This window comes from Melanerpes formicivorus, unplaced genomic scaffold, assembly GCF_026170545.1.
Source record: "Melanerpes formicivorus ecotype bairdi unplaced genomic scaffold, bMelFor1.0.p_v2 SCAF_7, whole genome shotgun sequence".
Classification (NCBI taxonomy): Eukaryota; Metazoa; Chordata; class Aves; order Piciformes; family Picidae; genus Melanerpes; species Melanerpes formicivorus.
Window position 1 is genome coordinate 28,291,012 of NW_027142359.1, and position 23,290 is coordinate 28,314,301.

The window sequence follows — 23,290 nt, forward strand, 5'->3', positions numbered from 1 at the left end:
AGCAAAAGAAGGAATGATTGTTCAGCCTACAGTAATTACAGATTTTCAGAGAGGCTCAGGCGTGCGGATTCAACAGCTTGCCTAACAGCATGTTCCCTTGATGTTTTCATTGCTGAGGGAGGTAGGTGCTGGGTGACTACATTGTTGGGCTTAAGGTATGGCCCTGATGGGCACCAGTCAGTAGCTTGAATCAGCTTGAACATTTGTGGCGCGTCATCCCCAAAGCAGCATGCCTGGAAGCACATCACTGTTGCACGTGAGACAAGTAATGACTGTTTTCATTGTGATCAGACTTTCTTCCTCCTACAAGGCAGTATGTTCTGTAAATACTTTCTGGGGGATGAAACTAAGGAAATGCTGAGAAAGAACAGCAAACTGAGAGGATCTCAGCTAGAAGGAGCCATCTGCTTCTGTTCACAGAGCATTGTGTCTTGAGAGGTGACATCCAGGCTGTTGAAAAGAAGGAGATGATGAAATTATTGTTCAGAAGTGCCCAGGAAAGCTTCAACCATTCTGTTTTCATAAATACCTTGCCATATTTGCTCAGGATGCTATAAAGCCCGGTCACAGGAGGCTAGGAAGTTACTTAAACTACCTTTTTGCCTTTTGTTTTTTAAATGACCCATGATTTGCAATTTTAAATGTTAGCAAAACCTTTAAAGTGACATAGAAAAAAACCAATTTCTTTTTACTGCATAATCTCAGCTCAAATGCAGGGCCAACAATTTGCATACGACAGTTCCCTTTCACTTCAACCTCCCTTGGGTCTGCCATGCTTGCTTGTAATAGTGATAGCATTGGCAAATTGAGGTGCAAAAAGGCATTTTTCATGATATAGGAATAGAATAGAATAGAATGGAATAGGAATGGAATAGAATAGGAATGGAATGGAATGGAATGGAATAGAATAGAATAGAATAGAATAGAATAGAATAGAATAGAATAGAATAGAATAGAATTAACCAGCTTGGAAAAGACCTTTGAGATCCTCAAGTCCAACCTATCATCCAACACCATCTAATCAACTAAACCGTGGCATCAAGTGCCCCATCCAGACTCTTCCTAAACACCTCCAGTGATGGTGACTCCACCACCCCCCTGGGCAGCACATTCCAATGGCCAATCTCTCTTTCTGGTAGAGATTGTCCACATGGTTATGTTGTGCTCTCTACTTTGTTCTTAGAGTTGACATGTATGTTGGATTTACCCAATTCTAAAGTGGTCGTACCAGCTTTTAACTGAAGTAACAGAGAAGGATGTTCCTCAAAATAGGAAAGAAGTGTCCTTGCTTGGTGGGTTGCCACAAGACATCGATGTGATGGTTGCTCAGAAAACAAATGCAGAAATATTTACAGTTCATTTCCTTTTGCTTTGCTTTTCTATTTAAAGAATGAAAAGTTGCTTTAGTGGCTTTGATGCTGTCTAAGGCTTTACCAGCTTCTCTTTTATGAGAGATACCTGGCTCCTGGAAACAAGAGTGACCAATCAGTGGGATGCTGTCTTTCTTCAGCAGTAATTGCCAAACATTCCCATTTTTTGTTCTGATGTTGCATATGGGATTAAAAACTGTGAAGTAAAGGGACATCCTTTGTAACCTCCAAGAGTAGCCAGTAGAGCATGGGAAGGTAAATTACTTGCAATTTGAGTTCTCTACCAATACTGTATTTAGGAGTCTTCCCTGGGAAAAACAATTTATTCAAGAGACAAATGTAGGTGAAATTTAGAGTAGAGACACAAATATTTTCACAAGAAATATCATAGATGAGATGTGAATCTGAGAACAGGCTGTGATATTTGTTCAGTATTTGAACAGAATCTATCAATCTGTTTGTTCAGGCACATACGCTGATAAGTTACTAAGAAATGCTGGAGCCTCTCCCTGGCTTCTTTTGTCTGGAACATGCTCTTATTAATGCCCATTTTGAAACTCTTTTATGAATCAAAAGAGCAGAAAGCTTGCAGAGAAATCAGGGAGACTTTTCAGGAGCCACTCTGAACTCAAGATCTGAATGGCACTAGCCTCAGGAGTTCCTCTTCGTTGTGTAATGTGAAAGGCAGTGGGTGTGACACAGCACAGTTGACTGCCCATAAGGCAAACCTGCCCCCCAGTCAACACTGATCCAGGCAGATACACTTATATCTGAAACAACATCCAGATAAGGTGACAGGCATTTTCATATCCTAGAAAATGTAGAGGAAAAGTAATGCTTAAGAAATAGCAACATTGGAGATGGAAGTATCACAGTATAACTAAGGTTGGAAGAGAACTCAAGGATCATCTAGTCCAACCTGTCACCACAGACCTCACGACTAGACCACAGCACCAAGTGCCACGTCCAATCTCCTCTTGAACACCTCCAGGAATGGTGACTCCACCACCTCCCTGGGCAGCACATTCCAATAATGAATGACTCGCTCGGTGAAGAACTTTCTCCTAACCTCGAGTCTAAACCTCCCCTGGCGCAGCTTGAGACTGTGTCCCCTTGTTCTGGTGCTGGTTGCCTGGGAGAAGAGGCCAACCCCTTCCTGGCTACAACCACCTTTCAGGTAGTTGTAGAGGGCAATGAGGTCACCCCTGAGCCTCCTCTTCTTCAGGCTAAACAATCCCATCTCCCTCAGCCTCTCCTCTTAGGGCTTGTGTTCAAACCAGCCTTGTTGCCCTTCTCTGGACACGTTCAAGTGTCTCAATGTCCTTCTTAAACTGAGGGGCCCAGAACTGGACACAGGACTCAAGCTGTGGCCTAACCAGTGCAGAGTACAGGGGCACAATGACTTCCCTTCTCCTGCTGGCCACACTATTCCTAATGCAGGCCAGGATGCCATTGGCCTTCTTGACCACCTGGGCACACTGCTGGCTCAAGTTTAGGCAGTTGTCAATCAGCACCCCCAGTTCCCTCTCTGTTTGGGAGCTCTCAGCCACTCTGCCATGAAGTCCCTCCTGATTCAAGAATACTTAACGGATTTTGTAGTGTGCTAATTCCATTTCCAAACTGTGTGAATGAGCTGTGTACATGCCTGAGCCTTACATTTATTTATATTTCTTTGCATTTTTGAAAGTCTGATCATTAGAAAGAGGTTACATCACTTCATATGAGACAAGTGCTACACGGGGGGCTTAAACTTTTTTAGTCATTTCAGGTACTTAAGCATTATTTGTGTGTGCTAGCAGGCAGCTAGTTCTGTAGCACTCAAGATCTGTAGCTGCTTGTGTTGGCATTCACCAAATAATGGTAGTATATCCTGTGTGGAGGACCACAACAACTTCATCTTTTGCATTTCTTTGTTGTTGGTGGTGGTTTTTTTTCCCAAGAATGGTTCTGTTGTGAGTTTTTACACTCATTACCTATACAAGTGTCATGCTTGTGGATGATAGCTGAGGCTTTCCCTTATCTATTGCCTGTAAGGCTGGTTTTGTGTTTTGAGGGTAGTGGATGTACAAGAGCTCTGGCTGCATTCTTCCTGTGTCTGGAAAATGTAAAGCTTCATACCTGAATTATTAACGTTCATGTAACTGCGTTGATTTACTTAATGGGCAACCATTCTGTGTAACAGCCTCCCTCGAGACAGTTGTTTCAGGTTCTCTAGTAGCCACTTACAACCCTTGAGCAGCAGGGGAATTTACCTTTGCTAACAGAATAAATAGGGTTTCGATCAGCCTTGGTGAATGAGACCATTGCATTAAGGCTTCTCTTATTAAAATTCCTCCAACTGGAGCAGACGCTGGGAAATTTTAGGGAAAGTAGTAATTCCCCTTCTCCCTGTTGTTGTTTTAAAAGATTCACCCAGACTTGAATTGAGTAGAAAAACTAATTGCTTTTCATTTTAAAACTGGAAGAAACTCACAGGGGATCTCATTAAACTTCCAGTGTCTGGAAGGAAATATGCCATAGAAATCTGAAAAAGGAGTTCCTTAAAAATTAGTGGTATCTCCATAGCAGATTGTGCAGGCTCAGAAGAATTTAAACACCCACATGTTTCATTTCAAACTTTAAAAGCTGTCATTACCCAATTTGCTCAGTTATTCTGAACTCCTATTTTGATCCTAATCTGGGAAGTTTACAAAAGATCAATGAAGATATAAAAAGGCAGCGACAGTTCATTGATTGTTTGTAACAGAATCAAGCAATGGACTTGTTCATAAAGATTGTTTTGTCACAGTAGGGTTCATCGTCAGTACAGCCTGAGAAAGGGGGAAGCAGAGACCAAGGTTCCCACCAAACCCAGCAGCCTTCCTTGCTTTGTTTGAAGATCTCCATAGCAGTGGAAAGGCCTCACACCTGCTGCATTTCCTCCTGATCGAAAATGCTCCTTCAGCTTTCTGCTAGCAAGTAAACAATGACCCTAACCCTAGCCTTGTGCTGCTGCCAGGACATGTGTGTTTATGCACCATTAAGCTGTTCACTTTGTGGTTGTCATAGCCTTCTTCCATCTTGTAAGCTTGCAGTGCCACCTAGACTGTCAAACCACTCAAGTCTCCTCTTAATTCAGAAGCAGCTCAATGTCTCTGCTTTTCTGCTGTGATCGTAGGAATAACAATGAGTACAAGCTTAATAACTGAAGCATGAAAAATCATAATGATTTATCATCACATGTTCCCCTCTCACTTGGGACATACTGGGAATGGGTTAAATGGTATCCAGTTTGGGGAGAAGACTTGCATTGTGTCATGTAACATGATGAAGTTGTTAATGCTTAACTAACAGTACAAAAGAAAACCAAGCCAAAGGAAGACAAACTTGTTGCTCAAACCCTTTGTTTTCAATTTAGTTTGCTCTTGATGAAGCAGATTGTGGAGTGGTCTGGAATTTACATACCTGTCAAGCTCTCTCATCACTCCTTGACACATGTTAGATTAGCCTGGCGCTGCTTTAATCTCAACCAGCTGCTATTTTTCACCTTCTATACTTCAAGACCAGATGGACTTTGCAGACCTGTGCTGTGGCCATCCTGATACCCCAGAAGGTATCAGCTCCTTCTCCCTGCGTGCCAGGTGTGCATGCACCTAGGTCAAAAGAAGGTGTGGAGAGATGCTGCTGCAGTTTTTTGTGAACCAGTTTTATAGCTGAAGTGTGAGTGAATGTTACCTTCACTGAGCACAGTGATTATATTCCATTTCTGCTCAGCGTTACAGTTAAGATGTATGAGAACTAGGGCTGAAAAGAATGCAACCTAATTATAAGCTTCAATGCAGTGCTGAATGGGGCTATAACCACAAGCAGTGCTGGCTTGGAAGGCAAGCTCAGCATCTACTACTTCTCCTGAAACAGAGAGAAGTCCTTTGCAGATGTCCCATCACTGATGTTTCACTTTTCAGCATGGCTTTTAAAATAAATCCTTTGTTTTATGGAATCTAAATTTGAAAACCTTTCTGATGAGCACAGGTACACACCTTGCAGTGTATTGCTTGTCCAGTATCTGTTTAGTTTGCCTATTCTTATAATGGTTTTTGTCATTGTCTGTGCACAAAGCAATTGCTCTTGGCATATGTTTACTATATATAGTTTCTCTTTTGTGCTTGTATTAAGGATCTGAAAGAGCAAACCACTTAAGAATATGCCCGCTAGAAAGCACGCTCGCTGACACGGAGCTTCTCATTCATCCATAACTTTTCAAAGGTTTCTGCAGTTAGTCTGTAAATGATTCTGCCTTTCAGAAAGGCTTGCCATGAAATGTTTGCTTTTTTGCTTTGTAATAAAAGACATCGCAAGATACCATTTACAACCCTGTGCTTACGCATCGTGTGGCAGAGGAAGCCCAGAGAAAGTGTTCTTGTGTCAGGAGAAAATGGTTGGTTTCGCCTTGCTCTATAAATTCACTGGAATTTTTTATGGTGGAAGTGTTCTTTCAGAAAGTGGTGCCTAGAATGAATGCTGATACATTATATAGCCTGATCATCTTACGTGTCTAAAGTCCTTTTGTTATCATGTGCAGTTCCTTTGTTACGTCTTTTGCTTTTCTCTCCCAGTCAGTTTTGCATTCAGCCTTGATGTGCAGTGTGAAGAAGCAATTTCTTACCGTTTATTATTTCTGCTACTGTCACCAATCTAATTTCTTACTCCGGTTTTTCATTGAGAAGTCTTAGGAAAAGCATTTAGATAGAAATTATTGCAAAATATTAACTGTTTCGTACATGCGTGTGGTCCAAAAAGGGTTAGAGAGAGGGAAAAGGTAATCATTAAGGAGGAAATTCTGTTAGGCTCAAAGTGCGTGCAAGGATTAGTTTTTTCCTTATCTGTTATCTCTCAAGGTTAGCTCCAGCAGCTGTTGCCCAGAAGCAGACAGGCTGAAAAGACAGAACAGACTGAAACTGACGGAGACTCAAACAGAACTAAAACTTAAAGTTGCATTCTACCTATCTACCAAGGAAATTCGTTTAGACTATCTGAATGTTTTCATTCTACACCAAAACATTCAGCCAGAGTGTTCCAGCGACTGTCCCTTTCTTAAAGGCACAGCCTGAAACGGTCACAATGTGTGAGACATTACTTACCTATAAATGAGAAAGACACCATGCACCTTAATTTTTTCCAACAGGAGGGAAAGTACTGATACTCCATATTAGAACACTTCTGTAGCAAACTGATTCTCAGATGATCAAAGGCTCAAAGCTCCACGTTTTCAGTTACTTGTGGCTACAACATGCCGTTGAAAGCCGTTGTGCATAGTGAAAGCTGATTCCTTTTGTTGCGAATCTGAACAAAATATTTGTAGGTGATTTCTTTTTATTTTTTGATTTTAAATTAACTATTTTCTCAAACAGGTAGCAGCCCTTTGGACAGTCCCAGGAACTTCTCTCCAAATGCACCTGCTCACTTTTCCTTTGTTCCTGCCCGAAGGTAAGGCAGGATCTGTTGTCTTTGGGTTAGCAAACTGCATACCTGTGTTTAGAGGTGGCCTGTGGGTTAGAAGGTTTTTGGTTGTGTTTTACTTTCTCTGAAATGTCCTATTTTATTGCATGTGACTTCATTTTTGTTATTTTTTAATTTAATTGAATTTTTGTGTTATTTTATACCTCCTGCTTTAGAACTTGGCAGCACACAGAATGTATGAGGTGCTTTCCAGCCCTAGAATATAGTCCATTAAGTAGTCAATACTGCCTCAGGCAGAGGCAGTGTTCTCCCAGAAAAGATGACATGTAGGGCATGTGATATGACAAATAATTTAGTCATAAAGACATTAAAACCTATTATAATTAGGATAATTGCATTCAAAATGTACTGATTTCCTTTGCTCTGTCTGCACAAAGACTTAAAGATACCTAAAATTAGGCATGCACAACTGTGTGTGTGTTCATTCACTGCCTTCTGACTTTTTTTTTCCCCTGTGTTGTCTTGGGCATTAATGTCAAGAATAGATTATTGCTTTAATGAGGAAAACAGCTGATAATTGAAATGACAAGTCTACAAGAACCTCTAGAAGATCAGCACTGAGAGACCTGAATGTAAGGCTGTCATCTCTCCTGCTGCAAAAGCTGGACAAATGCATGTTACACTGCGTATCAAACTGATGTAAAGGAATCTGATACTACAATGATGAATTTAGTGCAAGGAATAGGATAGAAAGAAGAAAGACAGCTGGGAGAAGCAGACAAATCATGTGCTAAATATTGTATCCCAGCAGGTAGGCAGAAATGGATAATGAGGTGGAAAGTTACATTTTGTGGAGAAATAAAGAGCGGGGGGAAAAAAAAGAGAGAGCCCAAGCAGGGTTTGGGCACAGTAGTAAGATTATTAGATTCAAATATGGGGAAGATAATTTGGATTTGTTAAACTTTGTCTTAGATGAAAAAAAACCTCAGTCTATGTTAAAATGATCTGAGGTTGGGAAATGTGTGATCATCCTTGAGAGGAAGTAAGTTTTCTGAGAACGACAGATTTACCTGTGGGACTAGTTAGAAAAAGGAGGTCTCAAAACTTCAAAGAGAAATAAAGGGTTAGGATTTGATGAAGTGAGGCACACCTTTCATCTGAATGACAGGTAAATCCTGGAGTGTTTCTCCATTGAGGTGGTTTGCTAGAGGACCTGGTGTTCTTGAATACTGTTTGAAGTAGACTTTGGTCTTCACGTCTTAATGTGAGGAAAAACTTTCTGATAGTGTGTGAAATGTGACAGACTGGATATGTATTTTCCTCTGGATTCAGAGGGGAAAAAAGTAAAATGATTCAAATGGTCTTGTGGCATTCACCTTTAATTTTAAAGAGGTACCTGAGCCTGATCTGGGTGTATTCAGTAAGTTCTGTCAATGTCAGCTGATTTTTTTTTTTTCACCAGTTCTCACACTATCTGGAGTTCTGGACCCTGGAACACAGTTAGAAAGTTGCAGCTGAAACCATAGTTGAAATTCAGCATAAATTTTCAACATCAGGCTTCAGCTTGATGTTTCAGCATTCATAGTATCATAGTATCATTCAGGGTTGGAAGGGAGCACAAGGATCATCTAGTTCCAACCCCCCTGCCATGGGCAGGGACACCCCACACTAGATCAGGCTGGCCAGAGCCTCATCCAGCCTGGTCTTAAACACCTCCAGGGACGGGGCCTCGACCACCTCCCTGGACAACCCATTGTTGTCCAGCATTGAATTAGAAAGCATTGTTGCTTTCTAAAATGTGAAGCAGCAGGTAAGTGTTGCAATAGGAAAACTCTGAAAAGTGCCTTTTCATACTTTTCCATTTTTAAACTATATATATTTTTTTTAAAGAGATCAATACAGAATGTCCTACTGTTCATTTTACAGTATGCATTTCTGCCATTGGAAGTGTGGGGTGTCCCTGCCCATGGCAGCGGGGTTGGAACTAGGTGATCCTTGTGGTCCCTTCCAACCCTGACTGATACTATGATACTATGATACTATGATACTTAAGCACAGCTTGGTTTAGAAGCTTGTTTCTCTTTTTTACTTGCATTACACCACGAATTCAAGGAGTACCAATATGTATTTATTAGATTATCCCATACTATTATCAAAAATAACTTCTACATGATAGTATTGAGTAATTGCAAGTGTGGTGCTCTGTTACTCCAAACAAATGGATATTTCACTATCCCCCTTTGATATTAAGAAATGGTTCATACCTGATTTCCTCTTGTTGCCATCTCAGAAATTGCTTGTTGCTGATTTTCTGCCATGGATGTTTGGGGTAATATCTTCATTTCCTAGCCTGTTTGGACATTGATTGTGATTTATGGTCTTTCTTTATAGCCTTGTGATGAGTTGGTTCTTGGGATGGAGTAGGAAACGGATTTGGAAAACTCCTTTTGTTGTAAAGCACATTTCACTACAATATACTGCAACACTGTCCTTAGCTTGTCTTGTGATTAATCATAAATCTCTTGCTGGACACTCTTTTAATGATTGTGTCACAGCTACAATGCTGGCACGTTTGGGAATCCTCCTCTTTGGATAAGGAAATGTATGGTTAGTATTGTCTGTAAAAAAGGATCCTAGTGGAATTCCATCAATAGAAGGTGAGGATTTTTTCCAGAAATCACATGTGCATTTTTTACTTCTCCCTCTCTTATTGTCATTGTGCAATTTCTTCCATACAGCCATGGACACAGAGCAGACAGGTAATGTGTTGTTGTGTCGCTGCTGTTTGTGTTTGTGTCTGAACTGTGCTTCTGTGCAGCTGAGCCTGTGTCCCTAACACGTTCATGCTGTAATAACCCCATTTAGGCATTCAGCTTTGATTCTTTGGTAATCAAAACAGGAGATCTCTGCATTTTTACTTCAAATTATAAACAGGTAGTGCTCTGGAGATGTGTTGCTCTTACTAGCACCTTCATCTTTTGAAACCGAGTTAAACAGCTTTTAGCAGCCATAAAGAAATCTGTTTAATTAACTCATTAAAATGTCATTTTAAAGGCAAAATTTGTTGCTTGCATGTTTTTTATTGTGCTAGCAAAAGGTCTATAATACATAAATTAAAAGGCCTAAAAATGTCTTTGCAAATGTCCTTTCCTGAAGCAACATTGCATGAAGTCTCTCTAAAAATATGTTTATTAGCAAAACACTGAAGTAACTTTGAAATGTTTTGCATAAACCAAGGAGGAATTTTCTTTTAAAGTTTTTGTCCCATTGCCTTTGATTTGAAAGATTTATGCTCTTGTCCCACTTCTTGCTGCTAGAGTAGAGCTGATAGCATTTTCCTGACTGCTTAGCACATTGCTTGCCGAGATTGCATCAGCAGAAAATAAGCAAAGCATGAAGAGGTATCTTGTAATTATCTCACTGAGAAAGGTTTGGGGTTTTGTTTGGTTAATTTTGTCAAAAAGAGAACTCTGAAGTTATTTCAGTACACCATTTAGGCAACTTGGTAAGAAGGGATTAGGCTTTCCTTTTGCAAAAACCATCAGTGACCTGTGCATTCCTGGCCACTGTTTGAGATGTCAGGACCATACTGTCTTCCTTTGGGACTGAGGGTCCAAACTGATGTTGAAGCATTGACCTAGATATTTTGCCAGTTCCCCTGTGTATTACAGAAAGCTGAATGAAGGTCACTGAAGTTTCAGCTGCTGACCACCTGATGTAGTGAATTTGTAATGCTGGCAATTGTTGTTTAAAAAGGAATTTGATTTTTCTGGAATTGTTTGAGGTTGTTCCTGTACGTTGTCTTGCCAAAGAAAACATCACCTGAGTCTAAATGGGGTTTAGCTGCAATATAAGCATGTAATAGAAATCTGCATTACAGCTTGATTTACTTCTTATTGTGATTAATGCATGAAGCATGAGTCTTCTTTAAAAACTCTCTTGACATAATATTCTTTCAGTGGTGCAGATCAGTGGGTTTGTTTCCCACTTGGTCTCGGATAGACGGCAAGGTGGAGCGGTGCATATCAGTGCCTACAAATAAAAGGGACTGTATCTGGGAAAAATACAAACAGACATTTATGTCTCTGGGTGTGCAGTGAACTTCCTTTCTGAAGCTGAGGCTTCCTGAATGTGGATAGTGAGATGAGAAATATTACTGTGACAATGATAACAGCTGAGTTTTTTTACAAGCACTGTTTCAGACCTGTACCAATCTTCCCATTTTATATGGCACTTACATTAATGAATGTGTACCCCAAGCCCACTAAATCTTTCCAGAGTAAGTTGTAGCAGTGGACTGCTCTATTTCAGCTTCACTTTATGACTGGTTACTGATAATTTGCTGCAGTAAAAACAGCAAACAAGTGGAGGCTGATGTGAGGTGAAGTGACTTTATCATCCATCCCAACACGCAAGACATGTTATAGGACACAAAACGCATGCAAGACTGAAATAAAACCAAACGCAGAAAAAACACTGAAAGTGACCTAAATGTGGTTCAATTTCTGTCCTCACTGAAGTGGATTTTGGGGTCGAAGAAGGTTTCAAGGAGGACAGTACTGATGCTTCTCACAGCAGTCATTATAGTTCTTCAATTTTGACACTGGTAAAACAAGACCTTTTCTGCAGTGCCTCCAGCATGTTTTGGCTGTTCTCCCTGAAGGTCATGGTTCTTTGTCTACAATAGGAAATAACTACTAATATTTTATTGACTGGAGGAGAAAGACACCCTAGGTGGAACTTCAGTGATTTCTATCTCCTCTGTATTTTGAGTGAACCTCTTGGCTCTGTATAAATCCACTATGGCAGATATGAAATTGACCATCTCTCTCAGGCAATGTGCTAGGCAGGATGCCTTCTGACTAGGTAAACAAACAAACCTGCTTTCAGCCCATTCTTGATCTAATATGATTTTTCCCTCTCAGTTTGAAACTTTATTTGGAAGACAAAGAATTACATCAGTAATACTCTTAGGCATGAATGTATTTTTCAGAGAACTTGGAAATAATCTGATTTCATTTATCTGTTTTAGAAACTCCATTTTTTCCCCCATGCTTTGTAATCTCTACAAAGCATCTACTTTGTGCAGGAATCTGATGCCTGTTTTCATCATGTCTTCCAAGGTCACTTGCTTTGACTTTTAAAACTTGCCCTAGCTGCTTTACCACAAAGGTCATTGTAAATAGGATACCTGATTTATCTGAATAAATTGAGAATTTGGTAAAAATATGAGATTAAGAGATTTGAGGGAGGTAGGTGCTTACTTCCGCCAAGTATTAGCCACAACATTTCTTCTGCTTCTCTTCCCCCAGAACGGATGGACGCCGCTGGTCTTTGGCCTCCCTCCCTTCATCCGGATATGGAACAAACACTCCCAGTTCCACAGTTTCAGTAAGTGGTGCAAACTTTTCCAAGCAATTCAGTCTGTACAAATACACCCTAACAAACCAGCTTCTGAGTCTTTTACTAAAAGATCTGATACTTCTTCATTGTTTTGCTAACATTGTTTATTATACTAATTATTTGTTTTCGATTATTTTAATTATTGGTTCGGCTGCTTCTTCCTCCATTTCCCAGCTCCTACCATCTTGCACTTTGCCTTCAAGCATTGGTGAAATCCCAGTGCAGCACTTGGCTCGACTGATCAGTTGAGAGGCACGCTGTGTCAGAAGTGGTAGGGCTCTCAGAGACAGTTCAGAATTGCTAGACACCTCTCAGCTCTTTTATAAACGGGAAATGAAATTCTTGTCTGCTTTCAAGCTCTTAGTGTGAAAACCTCTGCTAACAGTGTAGCAGAGAGAAAAACCGATAATCCACATCTCTCACTCAGCTCCAATAATTTGAACCTTCTAATGAAGCTTTTCAGTTTTAACACACTAGAAAGGCTGGCTGCAGTTTGCCTGAGTTCTGTGTTTTCAGGAGGCTAAGTAAGGTAGCAGCACTATGTTAGCTCAGATAATCAATACAATGAAACATACTCTTTAGTTCATGCAGGTTAGGTGGTGTGGTAACAACCTTGAAAAGCCAAGTACAGGACAGACTGAAGGAGTTGGGGCTGTTCAGTCTGCAGAAGAGAAGGCTCCGAGGTGACCTAATTGTGGCCTTCCAGTATCTGAAGGGGGCCTACAGGAAGGCTGGGGAGGGACTTCTCAGGATCTCAGGTAGTGATAGGACTAGGGGGAATGGAATGAAGCTGGAGGTGGGGAGATTCAGGCTGGATGTGAGGAGGAGGTTCTTCACCATGAGAGTGGTGAGACCCTGGAATGGGTTGTCCAGGAAGGTGGTCGAGGCCCCGTCCCTGGAGGTGTTTAAGCCCAGGCTGGATGAGGCTCTGGCCAGCCTGATCTAGTGTAGGGTGTCCCTGCCCATGGCAGGGGGGTTGGAACTAGATGATCCTTGTGCTCCCTTCCAACCCTGAATGAAACTATGAAACTATGAAAATTAGAAAGGTTAAGGCTATCTGTACAGACTTCATGTAACAGACTTAGTATATGTGTTATGGTGAGCGTCTTCAACTGTGTGCTCATGTAACACATCACTGCCTCTTGCCCTAGCACTCCTACTGATCATTTTGGTTTATCTCTGCTCTTTAGAGTACCTTCCTAATAATTGTAATATCTGCATTAATTAGAACTCAGGGCTCAGTGTTATTTGAATCTTACACTGGATGCAGTGTGATTATTTTCCTTGTGAGCTGTTCTGTGAAGTTCACCCATAAACTTTCTCAAATAAAAATTTATCATCAGGGTTCCTTAGGAGGTGAGTGTTTAATTCAGTCTGTGCAGCAAGAGGAAAAAAAAATTGGGGTCAAAAGATTCCTCAATATGATTAAAATTTGATTTTGCAGCATTAATCTCATCTCTGTAGCTTCATATTTTCAAGCACATTTCTACAGACTCCACATTCAAGAAATTCCTGCAGTTTCCACAGTTTGATATTTTTTATCCCTGAGGCAGGTGTTTGGGGTTTTTGTTCTTGCTTTTTTCTTAGGATTTTTTTTTTTATCTCCTTAGAAGACATATGACTTGATTTTAGTCTCCTATGGGAAAAGTCTTTGTGTGTGTGTACAGATGTATGGGCAGGAGCACAGAAAAATGTGGGAGAAGATGTCATTATCAACAGGAAAAAGATGCCCCTGGTTTCGCTGCCAAGCAGTATTACATATTCAAGCACCTGAGAGCAGCTGTTAAAAAGGAACTCTGCTTTTGCCTTTATGCTCTTAGGTTAAATGTCTATAGGCATAAGCCATGGCTAAGTCCACTTCTGGATGCCAGCTATGGGAGCCTGAAGCAGGTACAGTTGCTTTCTGTATGGGTGACATCCAGATAGTTTGATTATTGGTAGTCACAGTGAAATCTTCCAAGATGCCTGTGAAGGTGAATACTTTTGGAGACCAAACTGCCTGCAATGTGTAGATCCTTCATGGCTGTAGATGAGTACTTTTTCAAGAGTTTTTTGTTTGACCAGCCTTTGAGTAGGTGTCCACAGAGAGAGCAAAACAAAACAAAACAAATGTAAAAATCTGTTCTAAGAATCAGTCCTTGCTCCGAAGTAGGGACATTAAAGCTACTGACAGAAAGTTCTAAGCTTTCTGACATGGGCAGAGAAGTCTAGCTGTCTCTTGTCATGTTCTCAGAAATATCTAGATCATTTTGATGTACATTATTCCAGGAAAAAAAAAACCCAAACAAACAGTGGCCCAACAAATCTGTCACACAGAAAGCATCAGTTGGAACAATGTAAGTATTGTAAGCCACAGAAAACAAGGTGGCATAATGAGAATTGCGAAGTAGTAGACACATTTTTGTGTAGTAGATCTGAAATCACAGTCTTGCAGGAAATAGATTAAAACCTGTAATTCCAAGACTTTTTTTTTTCCCCTAAATGATTGAATCTTTCACTTCTTCTCCTTTCTTTGCTTCAGTGCTACAATCTGACAAAGACATTGAAATGGGCATTTAGTCAGTAGTGACACAGTTCTTTGAGCTATTGAGCTTAGCATTACATTTCTAAGCCAATCCTAATTGCTACTTGTCTTTGACAATACTATTGTTATAATATTTCATAGATTAGAATTAGTTAGAATTGATCTGAATAACACTTCTGAAGCTGATAAGCAGTATTGTTCCTGCATAGATTTTAAAACTGAAGCAAGAAGTAGTGCGAGGCGGCTTGTCAAAAGGGCACAATGAGTTCATGCCACAGGTGCAGATTTAACAGAATTTTGGGCTTCTATTTGATGTGATGAGTCCTCAAGCTCACATTTCTTTTTCAAGCAAAGTAGAAGGCAGCCAGTAGGCCTTCTTTCTGGTGTACGTATCAGTAGGAAATGAAATACCAAGAAACTCTATTAAATCTTTCAACCCTACAAAGTCAGCAACTTTCATTTTATTATTGCCTGCTTGGTTAGCGAAGAAGCCTCGTGGGTAAAGGAAGGGAGAAATAAAATCCTGACCACTTACAACAGTTTCCAATGAGAGCCATTAATCAGCAAAAATCCTCACGTCTACACAGCTCCATAGCATTCTGCATGCCAGTGAAACTTCTGAGCTAAGAGAGCATGAGGGAAAAGGAAAGAAAGTTGCTCACCATTCCAGGAACCTCCTTTGTCCTCTCTACTCAGGTACTCAGGTACCTTCCTTTCTGTCTTCTGCTGGCGAATCACCTGTGTGATGAAATGTAATAGTTCCAGAACTTTTCCGGATCTCCCCAGCTCTGTCTTTGTACGTTAAGGGTTGGCTTAGCCTAACGAGAACAGTAAACAGAGGCACCTGGTCTGATAAGTAGCTTTCTTTTCCGCTGGAGTGTGCAGTGTCTGGCAGAATCCGTTCCTCTTCCATTCATTAGCTGACCCCTATGCATGCGTTTAGTGCATTTCTTTTCTGTATTTTTTTCTGTACTCAGTCATCATGCTCATCTCAGGAGAAGCTGCACCAGCTGCCCTTTCAGCCCACGGCAGATGAACTTCATTTCCTGACAAAGCATTTCAGTACTGAGAGCATCACTGACGAGGAAGGGCGTCACTCTCCAGCCTTGAGGCCTCGATCTCGCAGTCTCAGGTGAGCTTCAGGTTGTTAGTTGAGTTTTTCAGGCGTTGGACACACATTGCATTTCTCTGTGTGCTTTCCTATCTAAGAATAGTAATGTTTTGTTCCATGTTTTTGAGATCATTTTAATCAACATTTAATCTGCTTCACCTAGTCAAAGAGGATGTGTGGTTTTTTGACATTTGACACTGAGGTTTTGGGTTGGAAGATGATCAGCACAGTCTGCTTTTGTTTCTTCACAAGAACTTCATGAAAAAAAAGGATCCACAAGCCTCTAGGACTAAACCTATAGGATGTAGATTTCCTTTAGTGAAATTTCTTCTCAGAATTTTGCTGCCTTACTGTAAGGAAGTGGTTACAGTCCCTGTTAATAACCTTCCAGCAGTGCTTCTCAAGGGATATGAAAACTAGAGTTGATGAAGTCAAAACCTTAGGTGGAATTGCACCCAAGAGCAATTTTGTAATAGCGCTGAAAGCATTTTCCTGCATTAGCGGTTGACAAATTTTTACTGTTGCTTCAGAGAACTGGTTGTTCATAGATACCTATCCAGGGGTTATTTCCTTGTGCAGTTGGTTTTTCTGTGCTTAAAACCAGAAGCAACTAGAGCTTCATCTCCCAAAGAGCTACAGAATGATTGAGGCTAGAGAGGACTTCTGGGCGTCACCTTGTCCAAATCACTGCTTGAGCAGATTGCTTAGGATCACGTTCAGATTCCTTTTGAATATGATCAAGGACAGAAATTCCACAAACTCCCTGGGCAATCTTTCTTGCAGGTCTCTAGCAATTATGTGAAATAAATCCACAAACATTTCTTATCATGGCAAAAGCCTTAAGTTTTGCCATGCATGTAACTTTGGACCAAGTGAATGAAAAGTCTAGAGATGTGTGCTTCTAGACACTGCACCTTGGGAAGGAAAATGGATTTATGCAAAGAGGGGACAAGGTTATGAAGTACCTCTTCTGCTTGTGATCTGAGGGAGTCAGAGGTGGATATTAATTAATGAATTAATTAATGGGCAAGATTGAGAAACTCTGCCAGTTGGAAATACTGAACCAGTGTGCCCAGTTTAGGACCTAAGCCAGGGTTTCTAATAGCAGGAGGTGAAACATGCCAAGATAACAAAAAAAAGTCCATGGTATTACACATGTCATGGCAGAGCTGACCTTTCATCATTATTTGTAACTATTTGTGTGTTCTGAACTTCAGTGCAGGCTGCATGGTAATTACATATGGATCTACTAAGTGTAGTTACACAGTAATCTACAAGAGCAGGTAAGTGCTATGACTAGTAGCACACCTAGCCTGCAATCTTCACAAATTGCCATATGATAGAAGACTAGTTACATGATTTGTACTAAGCCTCTTTGAACAATAGCCCTACTTCAGTCCTTTTGCTGTCACTCTTAACATTGACTACTGCTGAGTAGTGTAACTGTAGTGCTACTAATTCTTTATAGATCAAGGCAGCTACTATAGGTAGACAACACATAACTAAAGTAATTATTGTCCTTTTTAACACAGATATATTACTGTTGGCAGAATGAAGTATAAGATGCTCTTGCTAATGTAAGAGTGGTATAAACAATTAAATGAAGAGCCCCATTTTTTTATACTGTGCCTGATTGGTTATTTCTAGCTTATTGCTGTGTAACTCTCAAGCATCTTTGCTGCTACCAAGTATTCATGTTGGCCCTAGCACCTCAAAGGAGAATTGGTATGTCAGTGGAACCAATTGGAGCAATGCTTGGAAGAAGTCAGTACCCTCTTTGACAGAGGGTAGTGTGTCCTTATAAACAAACAAGTACTGAAATATCTGAAGATTAGACCTTATTCTCTGTACAGCTATTTATTTCCATATACAGTAGAGGTGTTCAAAAGAGGACTGGATGTGGCACTTGGTGCCATGGTTTACTTGTCATGGGGTGTTAGGTAATAGGTTGGACTTGATGATCTCTGAGGTCTTTTCTGACCTGATTGATTCTGTGATTCTATGTGTAAGAGTTAGCTCACTTGGTGAGAGGATACTTCTGCTTTAAAAGAAAAGGGAAAAATCACCTCTGGGCAGTTGGATGTGTTGAAAATCAGGCAGGAATTTCCTAAAAATGGAATATTTCATAAGCATTTAATGGTCTTTTTTGATCAGCTTTAATAAAAAGCAGATGAAAGAAATACATCAGATGCTTTCCTTAATTGGTCATCACAGCTTTGTAATTTAAAAGATGATCTGATATTTGTGACTGATTGTTAGTATGTGTTAATTTTTCACCCTTTATGACTGCAGCCTTACATCACTTTTTTATGAGAGAGGAGCTGGTATTTTGGGATGTCAGTATCAAAAGCTGGGACAGAGGGTTTTTTGGAGGGTCTCTGTAACCCAAGATTTTTTAAATGTATCAGAAGATCTTTTAATGCTTCTGGTCAGACAACAGTGTTGCCTAAATAAAACCATTGGAAAAACTCTACTTCTTTGACTAGAAACTTACCATTTTCTTAGGTGCAAATTTTCTGTTCCTACAGAGCAGTTTTAATGGTAAGACTGGGTGGGAAAAGTATCAGAGTGCACACTCATGCATTGTCTGATGCACACTGACATGTTGGTAACATCTCTGTGGCTTGAGGTGTGCTGCTAGTGCAGCTTGAATATACCAATCTCTTAACTAATCAGTGCTTATTTCAAATCCCCTGAATTTTTACACCAAAGAAATGGCACTGGTTCTTTTCCAGCTGCTTTGCTGTGTAGGGAAAGAGATAGTCTGGCACCAATGCTAGAATCCAAAAGTGTAATGTGCTTATAAAGCTGATTGATAAAGCCAGGTGATTGTTCTCTCACCTATCTCCAACAGATCCAGTACTCACACAGTAAATGAAAGAACATGTTTCTATGTGACCCACCTGTTTTGGTGCTTACAGTGTAGAGATACATGCTGGATATAGACTACTGAAAATATCTCAGTTCCCTGCCTGAGTATAATGCTCTTACCCAAGACTAAGGACAGATGGGTGCTGCATATTATTCTATTCTATTCTATTCTATTCTATTCTATTCTATTCTATTCTATTCTATTCTATTCTATTCTATTCTATTCTATTCTATTCTATTCTATTCTATTCTATTCTATTCTATTCTATTCTATTCTATTCTATTCTATTCTACTCTACTCTACTCTACTCTACTCTACTCTACTCTACTCTACTCTACTCTACTCTACTCTACTCTATTCACACACTCCATGCCTTGCACTCAAAAAAGAATGTGATTCCCTCATGCTAAATACTGGAAAACAAAATGGACTGCTATTATGCTTGGTCATTGTTATTAATATTTTTAGTGTTACCTGGCTGCAAGTTTCTCTGAGAGTCAGGCTTTTTGAAATGATTTTCAAAGAGAAGTGATGGAAGGGAAGAGAAAAGGCCAAGGGTGAAAAATTAAGGAATTAATCTGTTTTATGCATTAGTTGAAAGCATACAGGGAGTGTCTGCTTTCATGATTTTGTAGTGCATTTTACATGAAGGTGATGAGGCATGAGAAAATACAAATTGGGGATGCCCCTTCCCTGGAAATGTTCAAAGCCAGGCTGGATGGGTCTTTGAGCAATATGGGAGGGTGTCCCTGCCCATGTCAAGGGGTTTGGAACTAGATGATCTTATGGTCCCTTCCATCCCAAACCATTCTGTGATTCAGTAAAAGAGAATATTTATTTATTACCTGCAGAAGTAATTCCTTAAATAACATCTCTCAACTGTTGGGGATTTTTTGTTTGGTTTGTGGGTTGTTGTTTTTTCTTGTTGGTTTAATTTTGGGACTTTTTGTTTGTTTGATTCAGTGGGTTTTTGTAATGCAACCATCAGCATCACTGGAGGTGTTCAGGAGGAGACTTGATGGGGTGCTTGGTGCCATGGTTTAATTGATTAGGTGGGTTGGATTGGTTGATGGATTTGATGCAATGATCTTGAAGGTCTCTTCCAACCTGGTCTATCCTATCCTATCCTATCCTATCCTATCCTATCCTATCCTATCCTATCCTATCCTATCCTATCCTATCCTATCCTATTCATTTCCCACAAATTATTGGCCAACAGAGAGATGCTTTACCTGAAGAGGATCTTTTCTCTCAGGAATAAAATATTTTGACAGTGGGAAGTCTTGCAGTAAATTTGGCATCGTTTCTCTTTTTAAGTTAGAGTTTCCTGGTCCTCCTTCATTGTCATCCTTTAGTGGCTAACATGTGGGAGTGTGTGGAGAACATCAGAGATAAAAGTAAACTAATAACAAGTTCTACCTTTGTGCATTCAGCCCACCAATCTGCCCATTTTTCTTGATCTCTATTTGTATTTCAGGCTAATGTTGTCTAGGGAAAAAGGGTAGAAGACATTATCAGTGAATTTTTATATAGTTGAAGGAGATGAGATCATCCCTAATCAAATATGCTCCTTCATCTCTGCTGGGTAGTGCTTTTTAAATGCAGCTCCAACCTGACTTTAAACAGTCTAGATCCTGCCATTAAGAGTATACAGAGACAAATCCTAGAAAATGCCAATTGCCAGAAAAGGTTTCTGACAATAAAATACCCAAGATGAGAAGAAAGAGATGTTGTGAAACCACACCAGTAGCCCATGTAGTCCATTTTTATCTTCAAAATTAGTCTTGCAGGTTGTGAAGTTCTCTCATGTCACTGCACTTAAGTGTCAACTTTAACCACTTGAGTAATCTTGGTGGTTTCATTGCTTCATGCTGCTGCTTTCAGAAAGTGCTGTCTACAGCAAGCTGTGGAGGAGCAGGTGAAGGATTCATGGAGCCATGGATTTGCCAGAGAAAGAGAACAGTTCTATTTTCTGAAGCAAAAGCATCTATTTTTTTATGAAAAGACATTCTAACTGCATTGCAGATGTTGGTCTCTCTGTTTTCTCTCTTAAGACAGGGAGTTCTGTGAACTTTCTTCAAAGTGATTGGTTTTCAATTTATTAACTTTGGGGCTCACTTCCCAGCATTATGGTTTTCTATTATGAGGAAAACTGAGTATTCTTATTTGCCTTTTGTACGTCTCATTACTTAAGCTTTCCAGTGGTTTCTGTCTAAAGCAGTCTCAGTCTTTCTAAGCATACATAAAAACCCATGAAGTACTGGAAAGCATTTGTTATGGCCCCTCTATAAGTCTGCAGAAGAAAATCATTAGTCTTTACTTTCAAAGAAGTTGTACTTGAAATGTATTCCTTTTACCTTTATATATATACATATACACACATGTAAACCCTATCAATGCATTTGTTATTTGTTATTTATAAATATATATTTTAAAACCCCTTATGTTATAAATAATGTCACAGTCCTGGTATAAAGAAGGGCCAAAGACAAAGACAGCTCAGTAATATAACCAATCACAGAGAGTATTTGTCTGCAGACTGAATTTAGCTGAAGCTGAATGTTTGTAAAAAGGAATAGAGTAGAATAGAGTAGAATAGAATAGAATAGAATAGAATAGAATAGAATAGAATAGAATAGAATAGAATAGAATAGAATAGAATAGATCAGGTTGGAAGAGACCTTCAAGATCATTGCATCCAACCTATCAACCAATCCAACCCACCTAATCAATTAAACCATGGCACCAAGCACCCCATCAAGTCTCCTCCTGAACACCTCCAATGATGGTGACTCCACCACCTCCTCGGGCAGTCCATTCCAATGGGCAAACACTCTCTCGGTATAGAACTTCTTCCTAACATCCAGCCTAAACCTCCCCTGGCACAGCCTGAGACTGTGTCCTCTTGTTCTGGTGCTGGCTGCCTGGGAGAAGAGACCAACCTCTGCCTGTCTACAACCCCCCTTCAGGTAGTTGTAGAGAGCAATAAGGTCACCCCTGAGTCTCCTCCTCTCCAGGCTAAGCAACCCCAGCTCCCTCAGCCTCTCCTCATAGGGCTTGTGTTCCAAACCCCTCACCGACTTTGTTGCCCTTCTCTGGACACGCTCCAGCAAGTCAACCTCCTTCCTAAACTGAGGGGCCCAGAACTGGACACAGGACTCGAGGTGTGGCCTAACCAGTGCGGTGTACAGGGGCAGAATGACCTCCCTGCTCCTGCTGGCCACACTGTTCTTAATGCAAGCCAGGATGCCACTGGCCATCTTGGCTGCCTGGGCACACTGCAGGCTCGTGTTCTGCCTACCAATGCTTTAAAAGTATGTAAACAGACTCAGAAATCACTTTTCAAAGTGCTCAAGGAGAAAGACTCTTTCCTGTTCCATTTCACTGTTTGCCTGTTCCATAAGAATTACTGTATATCCTGCTTTGCCTCAGATTCCCTTTTTTTAGCAGCACTAGAATAAACGCTTGGTGTGGGCTCTCTGTGCTGTTTGGTTATGTTTATGCAGGAAAAACAGTCCTTAAATAAAATAACTGCACAAGTAATCTGAAGTTCCACATTGAATTTTCTACATTATTTCCTCCGTGTTATAGATTGTTGTAATTCTGTGGTAAATTGTATACCATTATTACAGTATCACAGTATCACTAAGGTTGGAAGAGACCTCAAAGATCATTGAGTCCAACCTGTCACCACAGACCTCATGACTAGACCATGGCACCAAGTGCCACGTCCAATCTCCTCTTGAACACCTCAAGGGACGGTGACTCCACCACCTCCCTGGGCAGCACATTCCAATGACTAATGACTCGCTCGGTGAAGAACTTTCTCCTCACCTCGAGCCTAAACTTCCCCTGGCGCAGCCTGAGACTGTGTCCCCTTGTTCTGGTGCTGGTTGCCTGAGAGAAGAGACCAACCCCTTCCTGGCTACAACCTCCCTTCAGGTAGTTGTAAAGAGCAATGAGGTCTCCCCTGAGCCTCCTCTTCTCCAGGCTAAACAATCCCAGCTCCCTCAGCCTCTCCTCCTAGGGCTTGTGCTCAAGGCCTCTCCCCAGCCTTGTTGCCCTTCTGTGCCCTTACTGTGCATGTTGCATAAATTCAGACTTCAGCAGATGGATTCTGCTCTGCTGAGTTCAGTTCTCCTTTGGTCATTGTCCTGTCTATAAAACAGGATTAGGCCTCAGGGCCAAGTTGTTATGGTCTGCATGAGGCACTGAGTCATACTCTGAAGCCTGATGGACAGACGTAGATTGTCTGTATTTGCTGCTGGTTTATTGTCTCCCTTTTCAAGGGGAGTTTTCTGACTTACTTCTAATCTTAATGCAATTTAGATGAGTTCAAAGGTTTATATGTTTATTTCTTGGGCAAAGAGCAAGGCTGATGCTCTGCTCACCTTGAGCAGAAGGTCTAACTTAGTTTGTACTTCATACAACTTTCACTCTCTAGTTTTAAAATTCCTTTTTTTGTGTGTCTGGAGAGGAAAGAAAATTAAGGCCTATGGTTTTGCATTTCCTATGGACACTGGCTTTGGCAGTGTGCACAAGTACATCATTAATTAAACCTTTCTATACAG

At 40.5% G+C, this 23,290-nt stretch overlaps 1 protein-coding gene across 1 annotated transcript in view; it reads left to right on the top strand.

Annotated features, from left to right (window-relative positions):
• Positions 1–23,290, top strand: part of MAST2 (microtubule associated serine/threonine kinase 2) — a 230,024-nt gene that overhangs the window by 152,381 nt on the left and 54,353 nt on the right. Inside the window, 3 exon segments of the mRNA XM_068141622.1 lie at positions 6,761–6,836; positions 12,122–12,200; positions 15,714–15,868. Coding sequence (XP_067997723.1) covers positions 6,761–6,836; positions 12,122–12,200; positions 15,714–15,868 — 310 coding nt within the window.